This window comes from Microcebus murinus, chromosome 6, assembly GCF_040939455.1.
Source record: "Microcebus murinus isolate Inina chromosome 6, M.murinus_Inina_mat1.0, whole genome shotgun sequence".
Taxonomy (NCBI): Eukaryota; Metazoa; Chordata; class Mammalia; order Primates; family Cheirogaleidae; genus Microcebus; species Microcebus murinus.
This window is the reverse complement of record NC_134109.1, coordinates 23,810,718-23,823,532: the sequence shown is the minus strand read 5'-3', so window position 1 is coordinate 23,823,532 and position 12,815 is coordinate 23,810,718. Positions and strand designations below refer to the sequence as shown.

Sequence of the window (12,815 nt, the reverse complement as noted above, 5' to 3'; positions counted from 1 at the left end):
TGCAGTGAGAATAACATTTTTTTATTTTAACACTTATGCAATTGATTGTAAACTTTGGGGTGATATAATTTAAATGGATCTAAACAGTCCATTAGCTATGTCAGTGCCTATCTCTTGCCAAGCTGTACTTTATGCTAAGCTGTTGTGTACTGTGTTACATAATCCCCTGCATTCATTTTCTCCACCTATTTAGCTTGAATACATACAAGGTGACTGCATTGTCTCTTTAACCTCCTTCTCAGTGTAAACACCAAGTGTGGAAAACAGATTTGGGGCACTATTAGGTTTTTCTAATGGAGGGCTCAAAGAATTGAATGGGCTTAGAAATGCGTGTTTGTCACTATTTGGTTTTTGCCCGTTTTAGTTACCTTCACTGTCAACTTAGTATGGTTTTCAAGGAGATAAGAGAGGGCTTGAGTCTCAGCTACTGGAAGGAAATTAAGATAGATTGGGGTATTAGAAGAAAAATAATGTCAGTTGTGAGAGTGTACAAAAGAATAATTTCTTCAAGGCCCTCATGTCTTCCTAGCCCTTGTTTTGCTCTTTTTAAAGACTGGGTCATGCATTGCTAGCGCCTCTCCTCCCCACAGTAGTCAGGCAAAAAAGTATTCCATGAATTAAAAATTGAAGTAAATTTGCTTGTCTGGAATATAATTCAGAAAGGAGCCTCGAGAGATAGCCCAACAGATAGGGTAATGGCCACTCTTTGCAAAGGTCCTGTCCTCTGGCCAGGGAAGAAGTAAACTAAGAAAATTCTTCATTGGATGGAGAGATTGAGAAGGTTGTGAACTGTTACAGCAGTTTGCATTAAATATTTGCAAAGCAAGACACTTGGCTACATCAAATCTTCCTTGGTGTATTTGCATGGAGATTAGCATAAATATGCATCTGATTTGCATAGATCCTCTTTCTCACATTGGTTTTATTTCTTATTTATTTATTGTAATATTCTCTTCTCTACACTGATGTCAATTTTTTCTATGGCCTTCCACATAAAACAGATTCTTGTTTGAAGCATACCCAGACTCCACAGAGTAAAAGGAAACATTTCTTTTAGTAAGGATGAGTGATTTACATAAAGTGAGGGATATTGGTCTCTGGCTCAATTTATCCAAAGTTTGGGTGGTTTCTAAGTCAATGCACAATCTCCATGACTCATTCGTGGCTGTTGAGAAGTAGAGTAGGAGCCTGCAGAATATCCAGGGTGATGGGCAAGGGGAAAGGTAACTGATATTTAGAGAAAAGCCCAGAGGTTCTCCAAGTCCGGAGTACCACAAACCACTGTGTCATCCTCAGCAACTCATTTGTTTCTAGTCATCAATTTCTTTTTTAAATTAGGCAATCTCTAACATCCTTTATAGCTCTGAAATTTATTATTTTGACAGACTCCTTGCACTAATTATATGAAAAATATTAAGCACCATGTAGCACATTAAATAATATCCTGGTGTCTTGCTGTTCTGTATCAAGCTTTCCCCCTTTGAAGGGTACTTGGTGATTAATTTAAGCTTCACTTTATAGGATCTACTTTCCTTGCTCATTTATCTTAGTTCAGTGGGCACACAAGGTATAACTTAAATGTTTATAGAAGAGACCCATTAATACACCACTTGTGGTGCCAAGGACATGCATAGTAGTTGGCTCTGTGCACGTCCTCACCTGTAGAAAAAGAGCTTAGTTGCAATAACTACATCTGATTTGTCATCTTGTACTCTAGATCAGGGTCACCTCCAGGTCTCCTGAGCAAGGGCTTGTCCAGTTGCATTTTAACAAAGCCATTTCTTCAGAAATGAGAGGGGAAATCATGAGAATAGACAGGGCACTAGGGAATTGGATAGATCTATTTCAAACATGCAGACAATGTCAAATTTCTGCTTTATGATTTTTGCAGGCTAAATTTTGGGAAAATGAATCAGAAATGAGTTGTGTGCTAATAACATATATGTGTGGAGGTTACCCTATGGTCCTTTATAGGTGGACAGGCTCCTTTTGCTTATACCAGTGTGTGTGCAAACAGAAATATGTAGGTAGACACCTATCACTGGGACCCTCTGGAACACTCAAGAGAAACTTACCTTTTCTTTAACTCTCTGGAGTATGAAGTTGACCTTCATGTTTTAATGATCTCATAATGCTACGATTAATTTAACCATTATATAGTGTGTGGTCATCTCTTCACACTGTAAGAGTGACTCCTTTATAGCTCTTACCTCATGATGAGAAAATGTTATTTCATTTTGCATAATAAATGTACCTTGGACTGTGATAGTTGATAGAGGTCCGAATTGAAGTAAACTTGGCTTTGGCTGGAACATAGTTCTGGCAGGGAAATAGAATTCTCTCAACCTTATTTTGTGGGCCCCAGTCTTTAGAGAACCGCTGCATGTCCAAACTATTGTTACCAATTTCCTCTTATTAATGGGGTGCTTTTAATAGCTTTTGACCAGCCCTGACATGAAGTAGCCACCCTTAGTGAGGCTGTCTGGACAGAAGACAAATGGAAGCCCACCATGCTGTTTGTCCTCATTATACACCACATCAATATACGATAACGTAAAATGTATTCTATCCTCTTACCTTGACAAATAGACCTTTGTAACTACCTGGAAAGCCAGGTTCAAATGTAGCATTTCTGGATTCCTTGTACATTTGTATTGGGAAATAGCAGCACAAGAGAGCCAGCTACTCCCTGATCCTCAGCCCATGGCTTGTCCTCTTCTCTTCCTACTTTTAGCTCTAATCTATATCATCAGAGGTTGGGTACAAATGTCTGCCCCAGCCCACATGGCCAAGCTCTGTCCTGACTCCTGCAAACAGTCCCACATTGCTACTCCTCAGACCTCGAGATATGTGCGGTGACAGCATGGTTCCTTTCAGAAAGGTGGATCCAGGGAAGAGGCCTGCACAAGCCCTCAAAACAGGCTTAGAGCCCTTTGAGTAGAGAATGACAGGGTCCTAGTCTCTGGAATATGGTCTTGGAAGAAAGTATTAGCTCCAGGGGGGTGCCGTCTTGACCCCGTGCACCTCTAGTTCTGTGGGGAGGGATGCAGCCATACAACAGTATTACCAGGGTCACCTAAATCAGGACATCCCAGAGGAGAGGTCCCTTTTGCTTGAGTTTAAAAGTCGTATTGCTGTCTTGTCAAAGCATATTACCAAATTTCATTCTGTTCCCCTTCCCTCACCTGTTCTATCACCTTCTTAGATCCCCCCTCCTCTGTAATAACGCAGCCATGTTTCACCATGCTCAGGACTCCACCATGGAAGCCAAAGTTAGTTGGGTTATTGATGGATGGAAATCAGAGCCAGATCTTTCAGGGTAATTGATTTTTAGTTATTGGTCAATAAAAGGTACCTAGAGCTAAAGAGTTCTTTGTCAGAACACTTAATTATTCATTCTAAACCAGCTCTTCTACAAGCATTTTAAAGCCATCACTGAAGCAAAAGCAATGGAAGCCCTTCATTGACTGTTTTGCATGAAATTTCCCTTTAAGTTTTTCCTTGAGAAAATTTGAAGGAAAGGCAGTAAGCTCTCCTGCATCACCGTGTTTGTCTTCTACCCTTGTGTAGACACATAGTTTCTCTGCAGCCATCTCTTTTTCTTCTTTTTATTTTTTATTTTTTTGGAGACAGGGTCTCATTCTGTCATCCCAGCTAGAGTGCAGTGGCATCATCATAGCCCACAGCAATCTCAAACTTTTGGGCTCAAGCAATCCTCCTACCTCAGCCTCTCAAGTAGCTGGGACTACAGGCATGTGCACCACCATGCCCGGCTAATTTTCTATTTTTTGTAGAGATGGGATCTTGGTCTCACTCAGGATGGTCCAGTTACCTCTTCTGCTAGTTTCGCTAGTATTTAGCTCCCAGTCTTGTTGCAGGGTCGGATGGAGTGTTGTGTGGGCATCAGCACAAGGGCAGAGGCAGTGCCTTTGTGGTGTGTCCTCTTTGGCATTTGCATAGACCTGACTCTTGCCAGTCAAGCATTGATTACTTTCCTCTTTTCTGTTCCTATAGCTCGAGAGGAGAATGTGGCCACTTTCCGAGGCTCGGAGTACCTGTGCTACGACCTGTCTCAGAACCCCATCCAGAGCAGCAGCGACGAAATCACCCTCTCCTTTAAGACCTGGCAGCGCAACGGGCTCATCCTGCACACGGGCAAGTCGGCTGACTATGTTAACCTGGCTCTGAAGGATGGCGCGGTCTCCTTGGTCATTAACCTGGGGTCCGGGGCCTTTGAGGCCATTGTGGAGCCAGTGAATGGAAAATTCAACGACAACGCCTGGCACGATGTCAAAGTGACACGCAACCTCCGGCAGGTAATGGCTGAGGGACGAGGGAGCCTGGAAGGCTCGTCTTAGGTGGCTGGGTAGGAAGTTTGCGAAGCAGGTGATGGGTGAGGTGGAGAGGGGTGCAGACGCAGGTATGGATATATCACAGTCTTTCTCTCAGTCTTTGCAATTTCACAAGAAAAATTATGAGACTATGTTTCTCCTCATGCTTCAATTCTCCATTCGCGCTTGCTATTTAAGAAAAAAACTTGGTTGTCGTATAGATAATAAAAGTTATAAGTACTTTCATCTCTTTTATTCTGCATTCCTTTTATCATTTTCTTAATTACATTTGAATCTTATCGTATTATTGTTAAATCCAATTAGGGACAGCATTTTGTTTCTGCAGCTTGGTAGATCTCCCTCATTCTTTGAATATATGTTTTTCCTTTTATTTAAGTTAAGCCATTGCCATGATGCCATAATTTTAATTCCCTCCAGAAAGTCTTCTTTTTCTCTTCCTGTTAATTTACCATCCCTCCCCAACTTTTTTTTTTTTTTTCTGTCGTTCCATTAACCTCTAGCCTTGGAATTAATTATTTGGGATCTTTCTGAATTCCTATTTCTCTGTTCCTTGATGTGGCGGTCCTACTCTATTGCCCCTGTCTCTACCTCCCAGACTCTTCAGTTGACTGGGAGGCCTGGAAAGTGGAAGGACCCAAATAAAAAAGTCAACTTTGGAGCAGCCTTTCCTGGTTCTGTCCGTGCTTGGGAACTCCCATCGCCTGCCGATTCTAAGCAGGCAACTCCGTCAGGTGACAACATTCTCAGAAAGCCTTAGCCAAGTGAAGTTGTGTTCAATTTCCTAACCAATAATAGTGACAATACCTTACCAGCCCATATCAGTAAAAGAAAAACATTTCCTATAAAAGTCAAGATCTGTGCTGAGACTGCCTTTTCTAAGTTTGCCGTGTTCATTTGGTTTTTTCCTACTTGCAAATTTGTCATTAAACCTAGTTGGAAAGCATCTATCCTTTATTAATCAGAAAACACTATGCAAATTTCTAGAAAGTGCTTATCAAATTTTCTTCTGCAATATGATTGATTTAATGCCTTCTAATGTAAATATGAAAGCATAAGAAATGTCAGGTGTTTTGCATATGTTTTCTATTTAATAAAAGCCTAACTCAGTAATGCCAAACAAATGGTGTACACGTTGGAAACACACAATAGTTGAAACACATATTTCCACACTTCAGTATGTTAAGAAGGCCACCTGGTTGGGAGATTCCATTCTGTCTGTGGTGAAGTTGCCAAATCAACACAGGACTTGGAGTTCCCACTCATCTTAATATACATGGATCAGACATTTTTGAAAATCATTGTTCTATGTTTTTCCTCCAAGGCCAAAGAACTCTACTGTTATTAGCTTCTTTCGGCCTACTCTAACCACACTTATCCAGAAAAGAACTAACTTCTCAACTGTCAAGAGAAGCCCAATCAAATTTCCATTTGCTCACGTATAAGGGCTTCATACGTGTGAGCTGCAGAGATTAGACTGAAGAGTGACATATGACCTTTTGGCAGTTGTGATTGGCAGGTACAAAATAATACCCTTTAGGCATTAGTCAGTGGAGGAGAGACTTTTCGTGTACTGGGGTACAGAATCAGGTCATGGTTCTCACCAAGCTGTTTCTCTAACTCTCCCCCACCCTTCCTTACTATTCTAGAATGATTCTAATGAGCCTGAGAAAGGCTTGCTTTTGCTTCTACTAAAAACACTTTTCTAAAATAGTGTATTGTCCCAATGAGGTCCTTTAAACTGAGAGAGGATAAACCAAACTGCAACTGCAATATGGGTTGTGCTGTTTTAGCCAGAGCCACCAGAGGAAAAGCACATCCCCCCCCCAGATGGTTTTTGTTGCAAGCTCCAGGGCCCCACTCCTTTCTGTGTCCTTGGACAAAGCCGCTTAACCTTTCTACATCACAGTTTCCATTAGTGAAATGGTGATTACAATCCTCCCTAGCCATGTGTGGTGGCTAAATATGCAAAGCACCTTATGTTCCAGAAGGATTATGAGCTCATCCGTGGTCTGGGTGTAGACGTGCCGTGACGTGCGCATGATCTACAGACTGATGCTCTGTCTCAGAGGTGACTGCGTCTGGCTGTTGCCACGGCTGCGGCTCGGCGCAGCGCTCTGTTCTAGATGCGGCTGCAGAGACCCCAGGGTATTGGGGTATTTCTCGGCAGACGGAGTGTTAATCTTGTGTGAGAACGTGCACCTAAAATTGGAACGCGTTGAAATCCTGACTAAATTTTGCATCCAAATGCAATTTTTTGAAAGAGAGGGAAATATTTGAAAAGCAAAGTTGATTTTGCAACCTCAATCTTTTTAGTGCTGAATACTATAAGATTATTATTTTGCCCATTTAAAAAAAAAAACACTTATAGCATCTTTTTGAGTTCCCTAGAATACATTTGAAGGGTGGGACGCTCCTGTCTATTTAATGAAACTGTAAATAGCTTCATAAATATTTGATAACAAACCAGCATCATCCATGTTTTTGGTAAGGTTGAATGGCTTCTCTGGCAAAAATCCATCTGAGTTAAGTTTACCTGGGGTTTCCTGGAGTGTTTATTACCAAATGGAGCAGGACTCTTCTCATTTCTTCCTTCATGGTATCATTTTGTGTCCTTCATGGTCATCATTTAGTGGGGGTATGAGCCACGTCAGGGCCAAGGCGAGGTACTTTACTGGGGCTTCCAATTGAAAAGAAAGAAATGTGGACTATCTGTACTTGTTCCCAACGATAAATGGGATTAGGGACCAAGGTAGTGAAGCCTTTCTGTGTTTGTATGTGTGTGGGGTGGTTGGTCCATTGCTTTGCCTAAGTCCAAGGTCATGGCCACCACATCAATTGTTATACCTTTGTGTGTTACTTTTGTTAAACCACAAACATGAAACTGGAGTTACCAGTCTTCCCTTCTTCTAGCCTCCCAGCTCAGGGTGTGTTGGCAATATTGCATTTGAAAATAGCAACAAGGAGACTAATTGTAGGGCTGTTCTAAGCCCTACAATGGATGGCAGGGGGGCCAGTCCTCCCTGCTACCCATAGAAGAAATTGTTTAAAAGCTTGAAAAGCATTGTTCAAGGGGAGTGGGGGGGGGAGAGAGATTCCAAAGCATTCTGGCAAAGTAAACAAAATAATAACCTCATTGGGTAATAAAGGAGACTGTAACTTTTTTAGAGCATTCTAACGACACAACACAGTTATTCTCAACTTAGAGGAAAGGAAAGAGAAGAATATTCCCCTCTGGCTGGCCTCACAAATCCACAAAATCAGGGAGGTTATAGATCTTTAAATTACCTGTGGAAACCCAGAGTACACTGCTTAACATAGCCTTTCTATGCTAGGTTTGATCTGTGAATGTTTTAAGTTTTTTTCTTTTTAGGAGAAAGTCATGATCGTCCATCCATGTAGTCAGAGTCAGATGTGAAAAAAAAATACAACATATTGGTATTTCAGTTCTTTCTATGTGTTTACATGTGGAACGATACACTGGGAGGGAGGTCTTTCAGAACAGGTGGAAGGTGTATTAGGGGTGGGAAGGGAGCGTGGGCCGTGCTCACTCAGAAGAGCCCTTGGGAAGTAAGTATGACTCTCATTCTAGCTGGGGTGAGGTGTGCTCTGAGAGGTATTTAGAATAGACGGGAGTTACAATGGCACGTGGACCCCAGCTCCTCTCCTGGCGGTGGCCCTGGGTGGCAAAGGTTTTCCATAGAGTCCTGGTCTCATTGTCTTCCCCCCACTCTCTTTTTCTGTGTCGGGTGCCTTTTTTTTGAAAAACTAACACAAGATCATTCATGCGATGTGTCATTTTACTAACCGACTAATGTACTAACACCCTAACGACTCATCTTTGTTTTTAGTTTTTTTAATTAACAATCGTTCTGTTCACAATTTTTAATTTCCTTTCTTCCCCCTTCTCCGCAAAGCACTCAGGCATCGGACACGCTATGGTAAACAAACTACATTGTCTGGTAGATATCATTCTTATTGTCTCTTTTTTTGGGTTTGCCGTGTGTTGCCCCCCTTTTCCTTCCCAAACCCCCCTTTTATCCTCTTTAGACTAATTTCTTCTTCTTTTTCAATTTTTGTTGAATTAAATGCAAGCCTTTCTTTTTCTAAAAAAAAACAAAAAACAAAAAAACAAAAAAAACAGAAGGGGATGCACTTGTCCCAGAAATGATATTTGGTCAATTTTGGTGGGGATGATTTCCTTTTCTCTAGTTTTCCAATTTTTTTCCCCTAAAAGTATTTTTTTTTAAAAGAAATTTTCTCTACTTAGCTAAGTTAGTTTTATTTTATTTTCTTATTTTGCAAATTCCAAGTTATAGACGAGGGACAACAGAGACTTATAGTGAGGACTTCCTTCTCTCCGTGTGTCCCTCTCCTCCTCACTCTTCCTCTTTCCTTTTTTCTCCTTCCTACTCCTTAATCCCTTTTCTCTCTCCCTTTTCTGTGGCCGTGGCTGCCACAGGTGATCTGGGGAGGAACATACTCGACTTCCTGTCCCTTCTCTACCTTCCTCCCCTTCCGGGGCCAGAGGAGCTCCGCCAGTCGTGTTCTCCATACGAACCACCTCTGCATGGCATGTTCCTGTCTCGTGGACTTCCCCATCAGCACCAGAATTATTTGTTCCTCCATTTTCCTCCTCATTACTAACAACCTACTACCACCCCGACTCCACTTTCTTCTTTCATTTTCTCCCCTCATTCTTCTTCATTCTCCTCTCATCCTTCATATGTTTTGGGGTTGGGTTTGGACTTTTTCTTTTCTTTTCTTTTCTTTTTTAGTAAGGGAGGTGGCAGGCAGGGGAAAGATGACCCTTTAGTTTTGAGTGATTTTTATTTTTCCACTCCCATCTCGTTCTTCTGTTTGTCCAGTGCATGTAAGTGTGAAGTGGATTTTGATTCTTTCTTTAATTTCTCCTCACCCTTTCCCACTTCCCTCCTTTTTTTTTTTTTTTCCTTCTGCCTTCTCTCTTGGCTCCGGACACTTTTCGCATGGGTGTGCCAGTGTGTGGTGTGTGCACGCTTTGAGGCTCCATCTTTTCTCTCCACCCTCTGCTCCCTCCGTGGATGTTGGGTGTGAGGGTGCTATTTATTCCCGGTGGGCATTATCATTCCTATTGTTTTGGTTATTATGCCTCATCATTCCTTTCTGTTTGTTGGAGTTGCCTTTTTTGGTTTGGGCCATTTCCTCTCTGGGTGGTGGTGATGGCAGCCAAGGGAGGGCAGGGTTGGTGACCTGGGGGAGTCCATGGCATGTACCATCCATGACACATCAGAATCGAGACCCTTCTCCTTCCCTCCCCGAATGCATGTTTGTCAGTGTGGTGTGTGAGCCAAAAAAGAAACAAATAAAAAAAAAAAAAAAAGAAAGGAAAAAAGAAAAGAAAAGAAAAAAAGGAAATAAAAAACCCATCAACAACCAAAGATCAACCCCTAACAACTTCATCATCAAATGTCTCCTTTGCTGTTTTTCACTAACCACCATAACAACCAATCATAAAAGAAATAAGCAATCATTTTAGCAATTAACTAAGACAAGTGATACTGTCTGAGGGTGGTTCCATTTTCTAGCCTGACTGAGTCAAGAGCGCAATGGGTAGAACAAGGTGCCCAGCTTGGCAATTCCAACGAGCTCTCCCGTCAGTCTGCACAGGGATACTGGAGCATTGGGAGCCAGGGAGGCAGACCAGAAAATGGAACTTGGCTGCACATACCCAAATCAAACCCAATTAGCAAGCATACCTCACCAAACTCTTAATGAAAGTGATGCCACAAATAGGGAGAGCCACTGGGATTTGATGGGACTATAAAGTCATTGTTGGGATTTTTTTTTTTTTTGTTCCTATGTCCCTTCACCAGGTGACAATCTCTGTGGACGGCATTCTTACCACGACGGGCTACACTCAAGAGGACTACACCATGCTGGGCTCTGACGACTTCTTCTACGTGGGAGGAAGCCCAAGTACCGCTGACTTGCCTGGCTCCCCCGTCAGCAACAACTTCATGGGCTGCCTGAGAGAGGTAGAATTTACACAACTCTATTTAATGCACTGTGTGACTGTTTTGTTTAAGAACAAATGAGATTTCTAGGCTAATAAATGGATCTGTCCTCTAATCTGTTCTGTGAGGTGATGGGTCATAGCAGAAAAGACTTTGGACTTGCAAGCAGATGTCCTACGTTTTGATCCCATAGTCAGCTGATTGTATGACCTTGGGTTTGCCACTTAAGGACTCTGTAGCTCTGTTTCCTCATCTAACTAATGGAGAAACTTATCCCACAGGTAGCTGTGCTTTGTAAATTAAATGCAATAACACAGATGAAAGGCCGTTGAAATCACAAGGAGCTGGATGCGTGTAAAGTTTGATTTTGTGCTTTTGACTTGGCAAGTGGGGAAGCTCTAGCTAAAACGGGCTCAATTTGTGGTTGTGTGCCTTGTTTAAAACATAACATATGTATTATTTTACCTTTAGCAAGCCTGGTGTTCCCAAGAGTCTCATTATTTGAGATGAAGGAAAATTCTTTTAATATAACATCAAGCCTCAGAAGGCTGGTTTTCCCTTTTCTTTTTTGTCTCCTTCCCTGAAAACTAGCAGCAGCTATAGCTGTGAAGAAACAGTGGGATTTTGCCATTACTCATTTATTACCATTGCAGCTGATGCGTTGAGAGCTCTGTGTGAGAGTGAAGGAACTTCAGCCAAGTGAAAGTTCAATCTCTAAGGTCAAGTGTTGAAGCAAAAAGAATCAGACTTGATTCGGTAGAGTTCTTCCAGAACACTGTGTCATCAGAGCAGTACACTGCGTATTTTGTTTAAGCTAAGCTTGATTGCCTAAGATATCTATACCATTTCCCTAGGGAAATTCCCTGAGCTAACGGTTGTTTGTTCTTGTAGACAAAAATCCCTTGTGACATTTTATAAGCCTCCTCTCAGGGCATATGTTTTATTCTTATTATGGCTCTTTAAAATGTGTTGAACATCACTTGCACATGAGATGGCATTGCACATGCATTCATTCATGCCACTGCGACTATGAGCCGTGTCTAGACAGCAATCGTGTCTGTTGTGCCTAGCACATAGTAGGTGTATGATAAGGATTTGTTGGATGAGTCCATTTATCCAGTAATCATTGAGTACCTTTTTGTGTGCTATAAACTAAACGTGGTGGCTCTTTACAAGCCACAGTCTCCATGCTCAAAGATTTTGTCCTCCAGAAAGAGAAATGAGATCAGTGAATGAATAATTACAGCACAGGACCTCATGTTTTCCATGCTACAGATGAAATGCTCTGAGTAGAGAAAACATAAATTGTAGGTGGGAGTCAGTTGTAGAGAAGTCATATTTGTGGTGGGTGTGTTGCAATCAACCATGTGTGAATTTGAGAGGAAGGGGTAGAAAGGAGAGACATGACAAGGGGGGAAAAAATCCAACTCTAGCTTCCTATCGTTCTCCACCTGAAGCACAAGTTAAAAGGAGGACCCAAAGAGTGCTTTCCTCTCTCTGTGGGACGTTACCTAGGCTTCTACTGGCTTCCGGGATTCCATTTCTGATGGAATTATGGTAGGCATAGAGCTCTTCTTCCCTGGGATTTACTCCTATTCGCATAGAATAAAGGCATAAACTACTTGATGTCTAATGAACCCTAAAAGACTCTTAAACACTGTTAAATCACACTACATTGGAATTGCATTCTCATCAGTAAAAGATTGCAACATTCTTGTTACCGAGGTGGTAGCTCAGGAATGGTGAGGCCTGGTTGCTGTGGAGTGTTCATCCATCATTGTAGTGTGACAGCCCTGAGTGTGAAGTTTCTCCTGGACGGGATTAAAAGGTTGGCCTTTGGACTAATTCTCCCCAACACAAAAGTATATTGAACGATGTCCTGATTATGCATTTGGAGACAAGGGAGTCATTTCCCAACCACAAATCTTCTATTAATCAGAGAGGATGCCCCTGAACATTTTGAAACAAATCTCATAACAACACAAAGATGTCTCTGGTGATTTTATACATGTGGAACCTAAAGTAAATAAAATATACACACACATACACACACACTTATACATCATATGTGTAGAGCAGAAAGCGTCAAAAGTCTGTCAGAAGTGTCATGTAATAGCTTAAAAGTTATAGGCAGTTCTGAAAAATAGTCTCAGAAATAACTGTAATTAGTGATAAAAATAAACACAGGGGTAGCAACACTAATAGGCATTTAAATTCAGATCAAGTGAGAAAAGGAAAATCCAAAACACTGACAAAAGAAGAATGTTATTAATTCCCACCTTCATCTCTGCTTTGCATATATAGCATAATAGTCCTCCTAAGGGACTCGGAGGCCTTCTCATCTGAGTACTTTGAACGGATAACTATGAGTCTAGCGTGTTCCTGGCATATCATTTCTTTCCATTTAATCATCACAATTCACTTTTCTGTGGGCAGGTCTGGGACAGTCTTCTCTTGTTCTTGATATTTG

At 41.6% G+C, this 12,815-nt stretch overlaps 1 protein-coding gene across 18 annotated transcripts in view; it reads left to right on the top strand.

Annotated features, from left to right (window-relative positions):
- Window positions 1-12,815, top strand: part of NRXN3 (neurexin 3) — a 1,566,790-nt gene that overhangs the window by 448,834 nt on the left and 1,105,141 nt on the right. For 17 of the 18 annotated variants that reach the window (XR_012919693.1, XM_020286124.2, XM_076003826.1 and 14 more), the window contains 2 exons: window positions 4,015-4,316; window positions 10,205-10,366. Coding sequence is in view for 17 of the 18 variants with exons in the window: in XM_020286124.2 (XP_020141713.1) it covers window positions 4,015-4,316; window positions 10,205-10,366 (464 nt within the window). In the remaining variant the exon portion in view is untranslated. Of the gene's footprint in view, window positions 1-4,014; window positions 4,317-8,266; window positions 8,312-10,204; window positions 10,367-12,815 lie in introns of all 18 variants that reach the window. The other variant, XM_076003829.1, reaches the window with a different exon arrangement.